The 15,478-nt window shown below is 42.7% G+C and overlaps 1 protein-coding gene across 2 annotated transcripts in view; it reads left to right on the top strand.

Annotated features, from left to right (window-relative positions):
* Positions 1–15,478, top strand: part of LOC126198617 (cytochrome P450 4C1-like) — a 142,176-nt gene that overhangs the window by 89,072 nt on the left and 37,626 nt on the right. For both annotated transcript variants that reach the window (XM_049935072.1, XM_049935071.1), the window contains 2 exons: positions 8,029–8,097; positions 8,199–8,367. In XM_049935072.1, the coding sequence (XP_049791029.1) occupies positions 8,029–8,097; positions 8,199–8,367 (238 nt within the window). The remainder of the gene's footprint in view (positions 1–8,028; positions 8,098–8,198; positions 8,368–15,478) is intronic.

Genomic DNA, 15,478 nt, shown 5'->3' with positions numbered 1-15,478 from the left:
GATTAGTGTAAAAATGCAACGGACTGATAATGAACACACAAATACAACTGACTTATAATGAATATGTATTTGACTATAATGAATATCTAAATTAACGGAATTATTTTTTAAAAATGTATACGCGGATAACATTTCTGACTACGTTAATGACACCCTACCGTCTGCTCTGTCGTTCTGTATCCAGCCAAGCATTCTTCTAGCAGTCCTGACGAGTTAACGGAGAACTCTCATTTACCTGTGATTTTGATTGCACCTTGCTACATACTGGAACAAACCCCTGAAAGAAAGCGATGTTATGTTATGCTTTCTAGCCGGTAATAGTGCAAAAGAATAACTTGCCCCTGATCACTTATTTACGACTTTTTTTTTTTTTTTGCATCTTCTAGTGCAAAGTATCTGGTACTAGTTCTCTGGACATGATAGCTTAATATTCATAGAGAAGGTCTGAATTAATAGAAAATGGGTTCTTAGCTCCTGACATAGGTGGTGGCATGTGTTGAACAGTTACAGGTTAATAAAATACAATACAAGGAACGTGTGAGTGCGTAATACGCGCGTTACAAAATTTATACTCGAAATATTTTAAACCAAAGGCACAAGCGTTCAGAACATGTCACATATTGTTCTATCCAGAACAAAGCATTCAGCACCAAGGGAAATCTCTAACCAGAATAGAGGAAGTCAATTTTTCAATTAGGTTGTAGCCTACATAAAAGAAATGCAGTTAACAGCGGGAATTACACAATACATAATGCACAGAAAATACTATAAGGCGAGTCTTTTAGACTCTGACACATTCAACGCACACTCATCACGTAGATCGCGATTAATAAGAAACGTCTTAACTGAGTAAAATAATCATAGCTTCTGATTCGATATGAGAGCGTTCTCGTAGAAGCCGAACGGGATTTGGACTAATTACTCAGTACCTGACAAGACAAAGAAACTGGGGCTCACTGCCCACCAGTCGGTACCTTACCATGGAGATCCTCTCCAGGAAATTACGAGTGCTCCACGGATTTCTACGTAACAGATTCCGAAGTAGTTACGAAATACGCCACCGAGAAGCGACCTCAATAACAGCATGTACCCTCACACAGAAGAACATGGCAAGAAACATCAACCAACTTCTCAACTTGGTAATTTACAAACCACTGATACATGGAAATGTGTGAAATACTGCAAGGCAAAGCATTTATGAAATAAATGAGCAAGGTAATATTAATTCTGAGTAAGTGCTGGACACCGGCCACATGGGCTGTGAAGGAAAAACTCCTCCCGAACAGACCATGAAGGCCCAACGGTACCGACCGGCCGCCGTGTCTTCCTCAGCCCACAGGCGTCACTGGATGCGGATATGGAGGGGCATGTGGTCAACACACCGCTCTCCTGGCCGTATGTCAGTTGCCGAGACCGGAGCCGCTACTTCTCAATCAAGTAGTTCCTCAGTTTGCCTCACAAGGGCTGAGTTCACCCCGCTTGCCAACATCGCTCGGCAGACCGTTGTGAAGGAACCTCACTCAAAAACATGATGAAAAATTATGGAACTGACTGCAGTAATTAATCTGAGAGAAGATATGTAATGGAAAAAGCAAATTTAAAGTTAGTTTTGAACACCAGAAAATAATTAGTGGCCACATGAACTTCAGCCAGCCTGTAAGACATTTTCTTACGGTGCACTTGGAAGAACTCTTCCCGCGCAGGATAGACACCAGCACCAGTCAGGTACTCAATTTTCACTTGTCAGTGAAGATCACACCTTAATGGTCTTACCATTCGACTACCAGGTTGCAAAAGCTTAAGATTGTAATCGCTGGATAACGTACTAAAGCAATTCATATCTCGATAAAATACATTGTGAGACATTACAAAGCAGAACTCTCATTAATGATGCGATGTGTTAACCATGCTTTCATGTGTTTGACGACAGATTTTGTAGTTTAGGGCTTACATGCTTTCAGACATACGTGATGTCTATTCCCTTCATTTTCATCTGTCCCCTCATCAAATTTCTCTTGCCGTGTTTGCTTGTCTAGCTTCTGTAACTTCCTATCTTTCAGTAAGTACTGAGAGATCTAGGCAATACCGACGAGCACCCCTGGGCAGCGGAAAATAACTTACACTTTGTACTAGTCTCGCAAGTTGTTCAACACTCAGTTCGTAGCAGAGACTTAATGTAATGGGACGACACCGCTGCTAAGACGCAATTTCAATCAGTCCACTGTTGAATCGGGACATTGACTAAGCTGGGCGAACGTGCTTTCTTTGTCTAAAAACCCTTTTCTATTTTTATGTCCCACAAGTACCAGTATTAGGCGCTGCAAAGAGTAGAGGAGACCGAGGCACATTGGCGATGGGAGCACGATGGCCAGTTGATATTACTTCGTTAAACTACCCTTAGAATACGCCACTCTTAGAAGTCGTGGCTGCCTTTCCGCGAACCCAACAATGCAATTAGATTATTGGGTAAAGTAGGAAATGCATTTTATGTTTTGTTGTCAGTAACAGTAAAGTTTGCTTTCTTGGTTTTTTTTGCGTACTCCAAGCAACATTTTTACTAAATAGGTAAATACAATGACTAACGCCCATACATTAAGTATTATTTTGACACTGTATCAGGCGATTAAGGTGTAATAGACTTTCCTAAACGAACTAACATAATTCCAATGTGGCAATATGGCACATGACCCACTTAAATGGAGGCACGTTGGTCACGTGGCCAACCTACAAGCTGTTTCTTTGTAACTAAGACTCTTATTAACTTTAATAGGTCCAACGTTGTCGAAGTCAAGATCACATCCAGTGCAATTTTTAAGTAGGCAAATGGTGATGCGTGATCTTTCTCATTCAAAAACCATAACCTGTGTTCAAGTATTCAACTAATATGATTCAATTATTTATGAAGCATTTCAGGACATATACTTTCAAGTATTGAATCTATGAGTGTCTTCGAATTTAGTCAAGTTTTTACTCAACGCTGTCCTGTCGTTTTGTTTTTAGGGTGGTTCAAAAGTATAAAAAGAAAACAGAAAGAAGCGATGTCCCTGGACCAGATGTGAGAGTGACAGTGACAGAAGTAAAATAGCATGGGAGTTAGGGAACATAGCTTGCTAAGAATGTTCTCCAAGATGAAGAAGATGAGAATGATTATGCCTTGTCTTAGCTACTTTAAACAGTGATGAATAGATTCAGAGCACAAGTTCGAAGCGGTGGGCGCATCTGTTACGTGATAATGACGAGAAAGGACAATTTTATGAATGTCTGAACTATGAAGATCCTATAGAACATTCAGATGAAGATCGATTAAAATTTGGGCACTTCATTATTCTCATAGTTATTATATCAATGATAACACAATTAATGAATGGAGCTTTTGTCATAAAGCTGCAGCAATATGTATTAAAATAAAATGTGAGTTTTAAAATCGATTAAATAACCAGTGTGGTAAACGCATGTACGATGGCACAGTTTTAATATTTCTTTTATAAACAGACAAACAGTGAGAAGCCTTAATTGCATAGCTTAAAGATCCTGAAGTAACGTATCACTGTTTCCACATAAAAAGATCAGTGTAAACATTTAAAATACAAACTTCCTGGCAGATTAAAACTGTGTGCCGGACGGAGACCCGAACTCGGGACCTTGGTAGAGCACTTGCCCGCGAAAGGCAAAGGTCCCGAGTTCGAGTCTCCGTCTGGCACACAGTTTTAATCTGCCAGGAAGTTTCATATCAGCGCACAGTCCGCTGCAGAGTGAAAATCTCATTCTGGAAACATCCCCCAGGGTGTGGCTAAGCCATGTCTCCTCAATATCCTTTCTTTCACGAGTGCTAGTTCTGCAAGTTTCGCAGGAGAGCTTCTGGCAGAAGTAAAGCTGTGAGGTCGGGGCGTGAGTCGTGCTTGGGTAGCTCAGATGATAGAGCAATTGCCCGTGAATGGCAAAGGTTCCGAGTTCGAGTCTCGGTCCAGCACACAGTTTTAATCTGCCGGGAAGTTCCATATCAGCGCACAATCCGCAGCAGAGTGAAAAATCTCATTTAAAATACAAGTTGGAAAAAAGTAAAGGGAAAAAAGTGGGCCAGTCTGCTGGTCGCCTCTATCTGCCTAATACCGTGACTGACTCTCCTTGTTCTTGCTTCTTCAACTTCTGTATCTGCTCGGGGGTGCCAACGACGTGAAACGGTGCTGTTGGCACACTCAAGCTGGCGATGGTTCGGCTACGGAAACAGGGGAGCGGGATCCCGGAAGAGGAAACAAACTCGTAGTGCGGGGCAATCTACAGGCGAGCAGACAACCGCCGGCCGCGTGCCTCGGGCATGGATGTGCGTGAGGTCCTTAGGTTGGTTAGGTTTAAGTAGTTCTAAGTTCTAGGGGACTCATGACCTCAGATGTCAAGTCCCATAGTGCACAGAACCATTTGAACCAAGCAGACAACCCCAACAACAAGCGAAGAGCAATACGGAAAAAGACACAATACGCGACAAGCTCGAAACACTGCACATCTAGCACGAGAACCACGAGTCCGACGCGACGAAAAGATCAGGTCCGAGTTGGTCGACGCTAGAGCAAGAACTGACTGGCCCGGTCTATCGCCATCGCCCATTAAATACCTTGGGCCGGTGTCCTGCCTGTACAATGCTTGGCGCGCGCCGTCGGTGACAGTTTGTCGCGCTGCTCTGCTGTGCCTCGAGACCCACGCCAGCTCATCTATGTCCATGTTGTGTGTCTAATGGCGGAGATAGCGAATTAACGAAAACTGCACAAGAAGAACGACCTGTCATACACCAACCTCCAAGTCGTCGTAGTATTTGCTCGCAAGCAAACTGCTAATAGTAGAGACTTCAAACATGTTCAGTACGTGGAGCGGGTCTCCTTGGCGAAAGTGTTTAAATCAGTGGTGCAGTATTTCATTGACATTGAGGCTATAGTACTTCCAGTCGATTTGCTAGTCGACTGCTGCTTATTATGTGCGGCATCCTTTACCGACATCTGTCTGTAAATGTGTTTTTTTTTTTTTTTTTTATCGGTTGCCATGCTGATTTCATGTAAAACTGTGCCTTTCTTCACTGTTGATGCACCCATTTTATAGTTTTGCTTTATATTTTAGGAAAATCATCACTCACATGTGCATCGTGTTCTTTTGGCCGACCAAACGCAATAACGCCCTGATATTTGGAGACAGAGAGGCGTTGTAGAAGTCGCGACCATGATGAGACAGTCGTGCAGATTTAGTTACCTGGTTCCATGAAGTTTTATCCAGACAGTTAGTACTGTACATGTGCAGTAACGCCTTTTTATCAGTCACTGACGTCTTTTGTGCAGACAAAATGTTCTTGTTGTTACGGTCTTCAGTCCAAAGACTGGTTTGATGCAGCTCTCCACGCTACTCTATCCTGTGCAAGCATCTTTATCTCCTAGCAACTACTGCAACCCACATCCTTCTGAATCTGCTTACTGTATTCATCTCTTGGTCTCCCTCTACGATGTTAACCGTCCACGCTTCCCTCCGATTCTAAACTGCTGATCTCTTGATGTCTCAAAACGTGAACTACCTTCTTCTAATCAAGTTGTGCCACAAATTCGTCTTCTTTCCAGTTCTTCTCAGTAACTCCTCATTAGTTACGAGATCTACCCATCTAATCTCCAGCATTCTGCTGTAGCACCACATTTCGAAAGCTTCTATTCTCTTCTTGTCTTCACTGTTTATCGTCCATGTTCCACTTCCATATATGGCTACACTCCACACAACTACTTTCAGAAAAGACTTACTGAAACTTAAATCCATACTCGATGTTAACAATTTCTCTTCTTCAGAAAAGCTTTCCTTGTCATCACCAGTCTACATTTTTTATCCTCTCTCCTTCAACATCAGTTATTTTTCTGCCCAAATAGCAAAACTCACCTACTATTTTAAGCGTCTCATTTCTTGATCTGATTCCCTCAGCATCACCTAATTTAATTCGACTACATTCCATTACCCTCGTTTTGCTTCTGTTGATTTTTATCTTACATGCTCCATTCAAGACACCTGCCCATTCCGTTCAGCTGCTCTTCCAGGTCCTTTGCTGTCTCTGACAGAATTAGTACGTCATCGGCATACCTCAAAGTTTTTACTTCTTCTCCATGGATTTTAACTCCTTCTCCAAATTTTTCTTTTGTTTCCTTTACTGCTTGTTCAGTATATAGACTGAATAACATCGGTGATAGGCTACAACCCTGTCTCACTCCCTTCTCGACTACTGCTTCCCTTTCGTGCCCCTCGACTATTATAACTGACATCTGGTTTCTGTACAAATTGTAAATAGCCTTTACCTCCCTGTATTTTATCACTACCACCTTTAAAATTTGAAAGAGAGTATTCCAATCAACGTTGTCAAACGTTTTCTCTAAGTCTACAAATATTATAAACGTAGGTTTGTATTTCCTTAACCTCTCTCCTAAGGTAAGTCGTAGGATCAGCATTGCCTCGCGTGTTCCTACTTTTCTACCGAATCCAAACTGATCTTCCCCGAGGTGAGCTTCTATCAGCTTTCCATTCGTCTGTATAGAATTCGTACCAGTATTTTGCTACCATGACTTATTAAACTAATAGTTCGGTAATCTCACACCTGTCAGCATATGCTTTCTTTGGAATTTGGATTATTATATTCTTCTTGAAGTCTGAGGGTATTTCGCCTGTCTCATATATCTTGCTCACCTGCGTACAGGAAAATCAAAGAGACCTTTGGAGAAAAAGAACCACCTGTATGAACATCAAGAGCTCAGATGGAAAACCAGTCCTAAGCAAAGAAGGAAATGCAGAAAGGTGGAAGTTGTGTATAGAGAGTCTATATAAGGGCGATGTACATAAGGGCAGTATTATGGAAATGGACGAGGACGTACATAAAGATGAGATGGGAGAGATATGCTACTGCGTGAAGATTTTGACACAGCACTCACTGAAAGACTTAAGTCGAAACAAGGCCCCAGTAGTAGACAAAATCCCATTAGAACTACTGATAGCCTCGCCAACGGCCTTGCCGCAGTGGTAATGCGGGTTCCCGTCAGATCACTGAAGTTAAGCGCTGTCGGGCTGGGCTAGCACTTGGCTGGGTGACCATCTGCCGAGCACTGCTGGCAAGCGGCGTGCACTCAGTCCTTGTGAGGAAAAACTGAGGAGCTACTTCATTAAGAAGTAGCGGCTCCGATCTCGGAAACTGACATACAGCCGGGTGAGCGATATGCTGACCACGTGCCCCTCCCTCTCCGCATCCGGTGACGCCTGTGGAGTGAGGATAACACGGCGGCCGGTCGGCAACGCTGGGTTCGACAGGGCTTGTGGACGGAGTTTACGTTTTACATTTTACTGATAGCGTTGGGAGAGCCAGCCATGACAAAACTTTTCCATCTGATGAGCATAATGTATCAGGCAGACAAAATACACTACCTCAATTAACACATATTCAACAAATATCGACATCTTTCGCTATGGAGGGAATTCTACTTAAGACTTCGTTGTGAGGCAATCTACGTGAAAACAGAAACGTGTCTATTGTCAGGTTATATGATAACTGTTCATTTGTGTGATCCAACAGTTAATTTTGTATATATTCTGCAACGCTTTTTTTCTAGTCTCTCAAATCTTTTGTGCAGACAAAATACGCTACCTCAGTTAACAAATATTCAACGAAAATTGCCATCTTTCACTATGGAGGGAATTCTACATAAGCTTTCGTTGTCAGGCAATCTACGTGGACACAGAAACGTATCCTTTGTAAAATTACATGGTAACTTTTCATTTATAAAATAATTACATCGATAAAACATATTCACAATAGTCACTTTTTTTTCACTGAACATACGCTTATCCACAAGAAGTTCACAAGGTTCACAATATTTTTAACTGTTTGGATAAAAAAGATAATCGTCATATATTACCTGATACTGAGAAATTCGTTTTTAATGCTCTCGTGTGTCATTGCTCAGAGTAGCGTACATTTGCTTCATTATGACTAGTATGGTAACTCAATCCCCACGAAAATGTTTCAAGGGTCACGACACAACTGCCGCTGCGATGTCTTGGGCCGTCTTCTTGCTTGGACATCACCCAGATGTTCAGGTAAAAAAATTACTAATTCTAAAGACTTTTTCCATATGTTAGTAGGTCTTAAATTTGGAAAGGTGCATATTCCAACTAACTTTCTCCTTCTTTTTCACCAGCAAAAGGCTTTCGAAGAACTAAACGAAATATTTCAAGGGTCCGATAGGCTTCCCACATTCCAAGACTTACAGAACATGAAGTACCTGGAGATGGTCATCAAGGAGACGCTCCGTCTGTACCCCAGCGTCCCTTTTATCGGTCGTATCAATTCAAAGGAATCAGAAAGTGGTAAGTCTTTCTTCGTAACGACCGAGAATACTTGAATGTAGAAAGAGCACCTCTGTGAGTAATCCTTGTCGTAGACTTCGGCAATAGTCCAAATTTTTAAATGAACGCACCGCCATTTGACTGTCTTGTTGTTTATTTAATTACGACCCAGGTTTCGGCTTTTTATGCCATTTTCAAATGATTGAGTTTATGTCATTAAAATATTTTGCAGAATATCAAGCAATATATGTTAATGACACAAACACAGTCACTTGAAAATGGCATGAAAGGCCGAAACCGGGGTCGTAATTAAAGAAACAACAATACAGTCAAATGGCGGTGTGTTAATTTAAAAGTTATTGTATGACTGTTGCTCAGCTACATCAAAAACTGATTAGTCCAAATTTTGTCACCTTTTGATATTTTGCAAAAGTTCTAAAATCTCCTTTTCGTGAAATATGAGACTTTGATTCTAGTTGAATATTGTTTAACTGTTAAATATAAACTCTATGAGCAGCTATTTAATAGCGTGTTGGTGCACCACTGGAACGGAATACAGTAGCGGCTATGCGTATCATGAATTCGACAACTTCGTGACAGGTTTTCAGGCCTGTGGGACACAAGATGTCTATTGCTGGTTTGTGGGAGCAGAGCTGGCACCTGATAGCGTCCCTGTTGGTTCCTTGAAGTTCGGAACACGCGAATTTGGTAGCAATGACATCGACATGAGCTCACTATCACGCTAATGAAAACACACTGGCACATTTCTGGCCTTGTGACACGGGGAATTACCCTGCTGGACAAGGAAGGAAGAAATTGTGAAGTCGGTAACGAGGCCGTTAGAGACGGAGCACAAGCTGGTATCAGGAACGATGGGAAGGAAATCGGCAGTGCCCTTTTCAAAGGAACCATACTGGCATTTAAGGGAATCATGGAGAAACTAAACCTGGGTGTCCGGCGGGGATTAAAACCGTCGTCCTTCCGAATGAGAGTCCATTGTGCTATGCGCAGCTTCGCTCTGTATATCCTGCTGGAAGATATTATCGCCATCGGCGATATTATCAAGCATGAAGGAATGCAGGTGCCCCCCAATAATGTTCACGTAGTCCACAGCATAGCTGTGTTTACGATTACTGCCCCAGGCACCGTGGAAGTCCAGGTGAATGTCCCCCATAGCACAATACCGCCCCCACCGCCCTGTGTCCGTGGGGCAGTGAATGTTCGTAGCAGCCATTCAACTGGATGGCAGCACATCCGGCACAAGCAACTACCTATTGTAGCAACAAACGTGATTCATCCAATCAAGCGATACGTTTCCGTTGATCCACATTTCAATCTCGACGATCTCGTGCACCTGCAGTCGTAACTGACGATGCAATTTGGTCAGCAGGCGAATACGTGGAGGCCGTCTGCTGCGGGGATCAATGTACGTTGAAATGTATCATTTGGAACACTTGTGCTTGCACCAGCCTTGTACTCTGCTGTCACACATGCCGTATATCCTGCTTACAGAGCGAGCACGCCTCCAACCTCCACCTTTAGGTGATGAGGTGTGGACGTCCAACACCTCGTCCCCTATTCGTGATTCCACGTCCGTCAGCCACTTTCCATACATGAAAATTTCTGACAGATTAAAACTGAGTGCCGGACCGAGACTCGAACTCGGGACCTTTGCCTTTCGCGGGCAAGTGCTCTAACATACTTGATTACGACAGTAGCGGGTGGAGAGCACACCAGCTTAGCTGTTTTGCTCCCAATCGCCGAGCAATAGCAATCTACCCTGTCTCAAAGTCGTTTATATCTTTGATCACTACAGTGCCATAGCGAGCACTCATGAAACTTTCTGCCAGATTAAAACTGTGTGCCAGACCGAGACCCGAACTCAGGACATTTACATGTCGCTGCCAACTGCTCTACCAACTGAGTTACCCGAGCACAAGTTGGGTCCCGTCCTCATCACTTTACTTCCGTGATTACCTTACCTCATACCTTAGAAACTTCACAGAAATTCTCCTGCGAAACCTTTTTGAAAGCACTCCTGGAAGAAAGGATACTCCGGAGACATGACTTAACGACAACCTGGAGGATTGTCTCCTAAACGAATTTGCAGTCTGCAGCTTAGTGTGCGTTCATATGAAGCTTCCTGACAGAATAAAGCTGTGTGCCGGACCGCAACTCGAAGCCAGGACCTCAGTTGGTAAGGCACTTGGCCGAGAAAGGCAGTGGTCCCCGATTCGAGTCGCGGTCCGGCATACAGAATTAATCCGCCAGGAAATTTCACATCATCGCACATTCCGCTGCAAAATAAAAATTCATTCATTGCCCTCCTTCACCTATGAGCCGATAATACATCAGATTATAGACACTTATGGATGATGACGTTCCTAACATTCTGTTTGTTTCTCGCTAACTTCATTGAGACCGCTGAATGACTCAGGCGGATTGCTCCATAGATGAAGTTCTCTCTCTCTGAAAAACACCGTGGAACGAGAGAAAAATTGCTTTCGATAATATTGTCACACGTAGTCAGCTGGCATAATGTCGCGCAGTGATTATCTTTATATCATATGACAACACGTACTCCGTGTAGAGATAGATCCAAGCGAAGACACAATTCCTGTGCTAGATCTACACACTCTTTTCGTTTGCACGGATTACAGTCCAAAAAACCGTAATTGTTGTCACTTTGCAATATTTAGCACAACTCTTGTCATTTAGGAAGCTACTTACTTGTTACGTGATTTTAGCGCGTTAATTTCTGTAGCAGGCAATAAGCATACTCTGCATACAGTTTGCACGATAGTCTTGGTTAGGAAACGCCTTTAGGAGATCTACGTGGTAACCTACAACGGACAAAATTGCTCTGTAATATTACGTCAGCCAAGTAAATATTATGTTCAGTAGCGGATGAGCTGAACAGTGGCTTCTGCAAGCAGGCGGCGTTATCGCTGCGGAAGGCGACTTACGTAACCCTGTCTTAAATACTGCGACTGATCCACCCATGGTTCGTTGACACGTTATCACGAAAACGGGACCCTTAATGTTAGCGTTCTCTTATTGGTGCAGTGTCATGTTCGGGTCAGAGTTCTTAGAATGATAATACTCCAGACTCTGGCCTGGAAATTATCTGGCCCACTTCTTGCAACTTCACGTCGCCTGAATCGGGGGTTTCACACACTGAATCCACCGGTAGCGTTATCGAGCGACAATTCCGGATAATTATCGGTGCATTACCAGCTTGAAGAGAGCGTCCTCTCTGGGAAAAGCTATGTGCAATATAAAAAGCACTGGGTTTCCTAACATGATCTGAAAATCCCGTCCTCAGAAAATAAGGGTAGAGTTGACAGAACCAACAACGCCGTGGCTGGACCACCTCAGAGTTTAACAATAACGAGTATTTTTGTTAGAGGAGATGGACAAAATTATAGAAGTATTAAAAACGCAACACACTACCATGCCTAATACTGTGCAGGAAACCTGTTGGCATTCAGAAGTGCTTCCAGTCGCCTCGGAATGATAATTACAGGTCCTGTGTGGTTTTCAAGGGAATCTTATAATAATCCTCCTAGCAAACTAGAGTCCAGTCCTAGAAATTATACTGGAGGTGAATTGCGGATAGGCACCCTCCTCTCCAAAGTATATCACAATTGCTCAATAATATTGAGGTAAGGTGACCCTGGGGACCAAGGGAGATGCAACAATTCATCCTGTTGTTGTTGTTGTTGGGGTCTTCAGTCCTGAGACTCGTTTGATGCAGCTCTCCACGCCACTCTATCCTGTGCAAGCTTCTTCGTCTCCCAATACCTACTGCAGCCTACATCCCTCTGAATCTGCTTAGTGTATTCATCTCTTGGTCTCCCTCTACGATTTTTACCCTCCACGCTGCCCTCCAATACGAAATTGGTGATCCCTTGATGCCTCACAACATGTCCTACCAACCGATCCCTTCTTCTAGTCAAGTTGTGCCACAAACTCCTCTTCTCCCCAATCCATTTCAGTACCTGCTCAATAGTTACGTGATCTACCCATCTAATCTTCAACATTCTTCTGTAGCACCACATTTCGAAAGTTTCTATTCTCTTCCTGACCAAACTTTTATCGTCCATGTTTAACTTCCATACATGGCTACACTCCATACATATACATTCAGAAACGACTTCCAGACACTTAAATCTATACTCGATGTTAAAAAATTTCTCTTCTTCAGAAACGCTTTCCTTGCCATTGCCAGTCTACATTTTATATCCTCTCTACTTCGACCATCATCAGTTATTTTGCTCCCCAAATAGCAAAACTCCTTTACTACTTTAAGTGTCTCACTTTCTAATCTAATTCCCTCATCATCTCCCGACTTAATTCGACTACATTCCATTATCCTCCTTTTGCTTTTGTTGATGTTCATCTTATATCCTCCTTTCAAGACACTGTCCATTCCGTTCAACTGCTCTTCCAAGTCCTTTGCTGTCTCTGACAGAATTACAATGTCATCGGCGAACCTCAAAGTTTTTATTTCTTCTCCATGGATTTTAATACCTACTCCGAATTTTTCTTTTGTTTCCTTTACTGCTTGCTCAATATACAGATTGAACAACATCGGGGAGAGGCTACAACCCTGTCTCACTCCCTTCCCAACCACTGCTTCCCTTTCATGTCCCTCGACTCTTATAACAGCCATCCGGTTCCTCTACAAATTGTAAATATCCTTTCGCTCCCTTTATTTTACCCCTGCCACCATCAGAATTTGAAAGAGAGTATTCCATTCAACATTGTCAAAAGCTTTCTCTAAGTCTACAAATGCTAGAAACGTAGGTTTGCCTTTTCTTAATCTAGCTTCTAAAATAAGTCGTAGGGTCAGTATTGCCTCACGTGTTCCCATATTTCTACGGAATCCAAACTGATCTTCCCCAAGGTCGGCTTTTACCAGTTTTTCCATTCGTCTGTAAAGAATTCGCGTTAGTATTTTGCAGCCGTCACTTATTAAACTGATAGTTCGGTAATTTTCACATCTGTCAACACCTGCTTTCTTTGGGATTGGAATTATTATATTCTTCTTGAAGTCTGAGGGTATTTCGCCTGTCTCATACATTTTGCTCACCAGATGGTAGAGTTTTGTCAGGACTGGCTCTCCCGAGGCTGTCAGTAGTTCTGATGGAATGTTGTGTACTCCCGGGGCCTTGTTTCGACTTAGGTCTTTCAGTGCTCTATCAAACTCTTCACGCACTATCATATCTCCCATTTCATCTTCATCTACATCCTCTTCCATTTCTATAGCATTGCCCTCAAGTACATCGCCCTTGTATAGACCCTCTATATACTCCTTCCACCTTTCTGCTTTCCCTTCTTTCCTTAGAACTGGGTTCCCATCTGAGCTCTTGATATTCATACAAGTCGTTCTCTTTTCTCCAAAGGTCTCTTTAATTTTGCTGTAGGCAAAGGCTGTAGGCAGACCAACACCGACAACGATAGTTCAGGTATACATGCCGACGTCGCAAGCTGAAGATGAACAGATAGAGAAAGTGTATGGGGATATTGAAAGGGTAATGCAGTATGTAAAGGGTGACGGAAATCTAATAGTCATGGGCGACTGGAATGCAGTTGTAGGGGAAGGAGTAGAAGAAAAGGTTACAGGAGAATATGGGCTTGGGACAAGGAATGAAAGAGGAGAAAGACTAATTGAGTTCTGTAACAAGTTTCAGCTAGTAATAGCGAATACCCTGTTCAAGAATCACAGGAGGAGGAGGTATACTTGGAAAAGGCCGGGAGATACGGGAAGATTACATCATGGTCAGACAGAGATTCCGAAATCAGATACTGGACTGTAAGGCGTACCCAGACTCAGATCACAAATAGTAGGATGAAGAGTAGGCTGAAGTTCAAGACATTAGTCAGGAAGAATCGATACGCAAAGAAGTGGGATACGGAAGTACTAAGGAATGACGAGATACGTTTGAAGTTCTCTAACGCTATAGATACAGCAATAAGGAATAGCGCAGTAAGCAGTACAGTTGAAGAGGAATGGACATCTCTAAAAAGGGCCATCACAGAAGTTGGGAAGGAAAACGTAGGTACAAAGAAGGTAGCTGCGAAGAAACCATGGGTAACAGAAGAATACTTCAGTTGATTGATGAAAGGAGGAAGTACAAACATGTTCCGGGAAAATCAGGAATACAGAAATACAAGTCGCTGAGGAATGAAATAAATAGGAAGTGCAGGGAAGCTAAGACGAAATGCCTGCAGGAAAAATGTGAAGACATCGAAAAAGATATGATTGTCGGAAGGACAGACTCAGCATACAGGAAAGTCAAAACAACCTTTGGTGACATTAAAAGCAACGGTGGCAACATTAAGAGTGCAACGGGAATTCCACTGTTAAATGCACAGGAGAGAGCAGATATGTGGAAAGAATACACTGAAAGCCTCTATGAGGGTGAAGATTCGTCTGATGTGATAGAAGAAAAAACAGGAGTCGATTTACAAGAGATAAGGGATCCAGTATTAGAATCGGAATTTAAAAGAGCTTTGGAGGATTTGCGGTCAAATAAGGCAGAAGGGATAGATAACATTCCATCAGAATTTCTAAAAACATTGGGGGAAGTGGCAACAAAACGACTATTCACGTTGGTGTGTAGAATATGTGAGTCTGGCGACATACCATCTGACTTTCGGAAAAGCATCATCCACACAATTCCGAAGACGGCAAGAGCTGACAAGTGCGAGAATTATCGCACAATCAGCTTAACAGCTCATGCATCGAAGCTGCTTACAAGAATAATATACAGAAGAATGGAAAAGAAAATTGAGAATGCGCTAGGTGACGATCAGTTTGGCTTTAGGAAAAGTAAAGGGACGAGAGAGGCAATTCTGACGTTACGGCTAATAATGGAAGCAAGGCTAAAGAAAAATCAGGACACTTTCATAGGATTTGTCGACCTGGAAAAAGCGTTCGACAATATAAAATGGTGCAAGCTGTTCGAAATTCTGAAAAAAAGTAGGGGTAGGCTATAGGGAGAGACAGGTCATATACAATATGTACAACAACCAAGAGGGAATAATAAGAGTGGACGATCAAGAACGAAGTGCTCGTATTAAGAAGGGTGTAAGACAAGGCTGTAGCCTTTCGCCCCTACTCTTC

Source organism: Schistocerca nitens, chromosome 8 (assembly GCF_023898315.1).
Source record: "Schistocerca nitens isolate TAMUIC-IGC-003100 chromosome 8, iqSchNite1.1, whole genome shotgun sequence".
Taxonomy (NCBI): domain Eukaryota; kingdom Metazoa; phylum Arthropoda; class Insecta; order Orthoptera; family Acrididae; genus Schistocerca; species Schistocerca nitens.
Note: the sequence above shows the minus strand (reverse complement) of the source record. Positions and strands in the feature narration are given on the sequence as shown.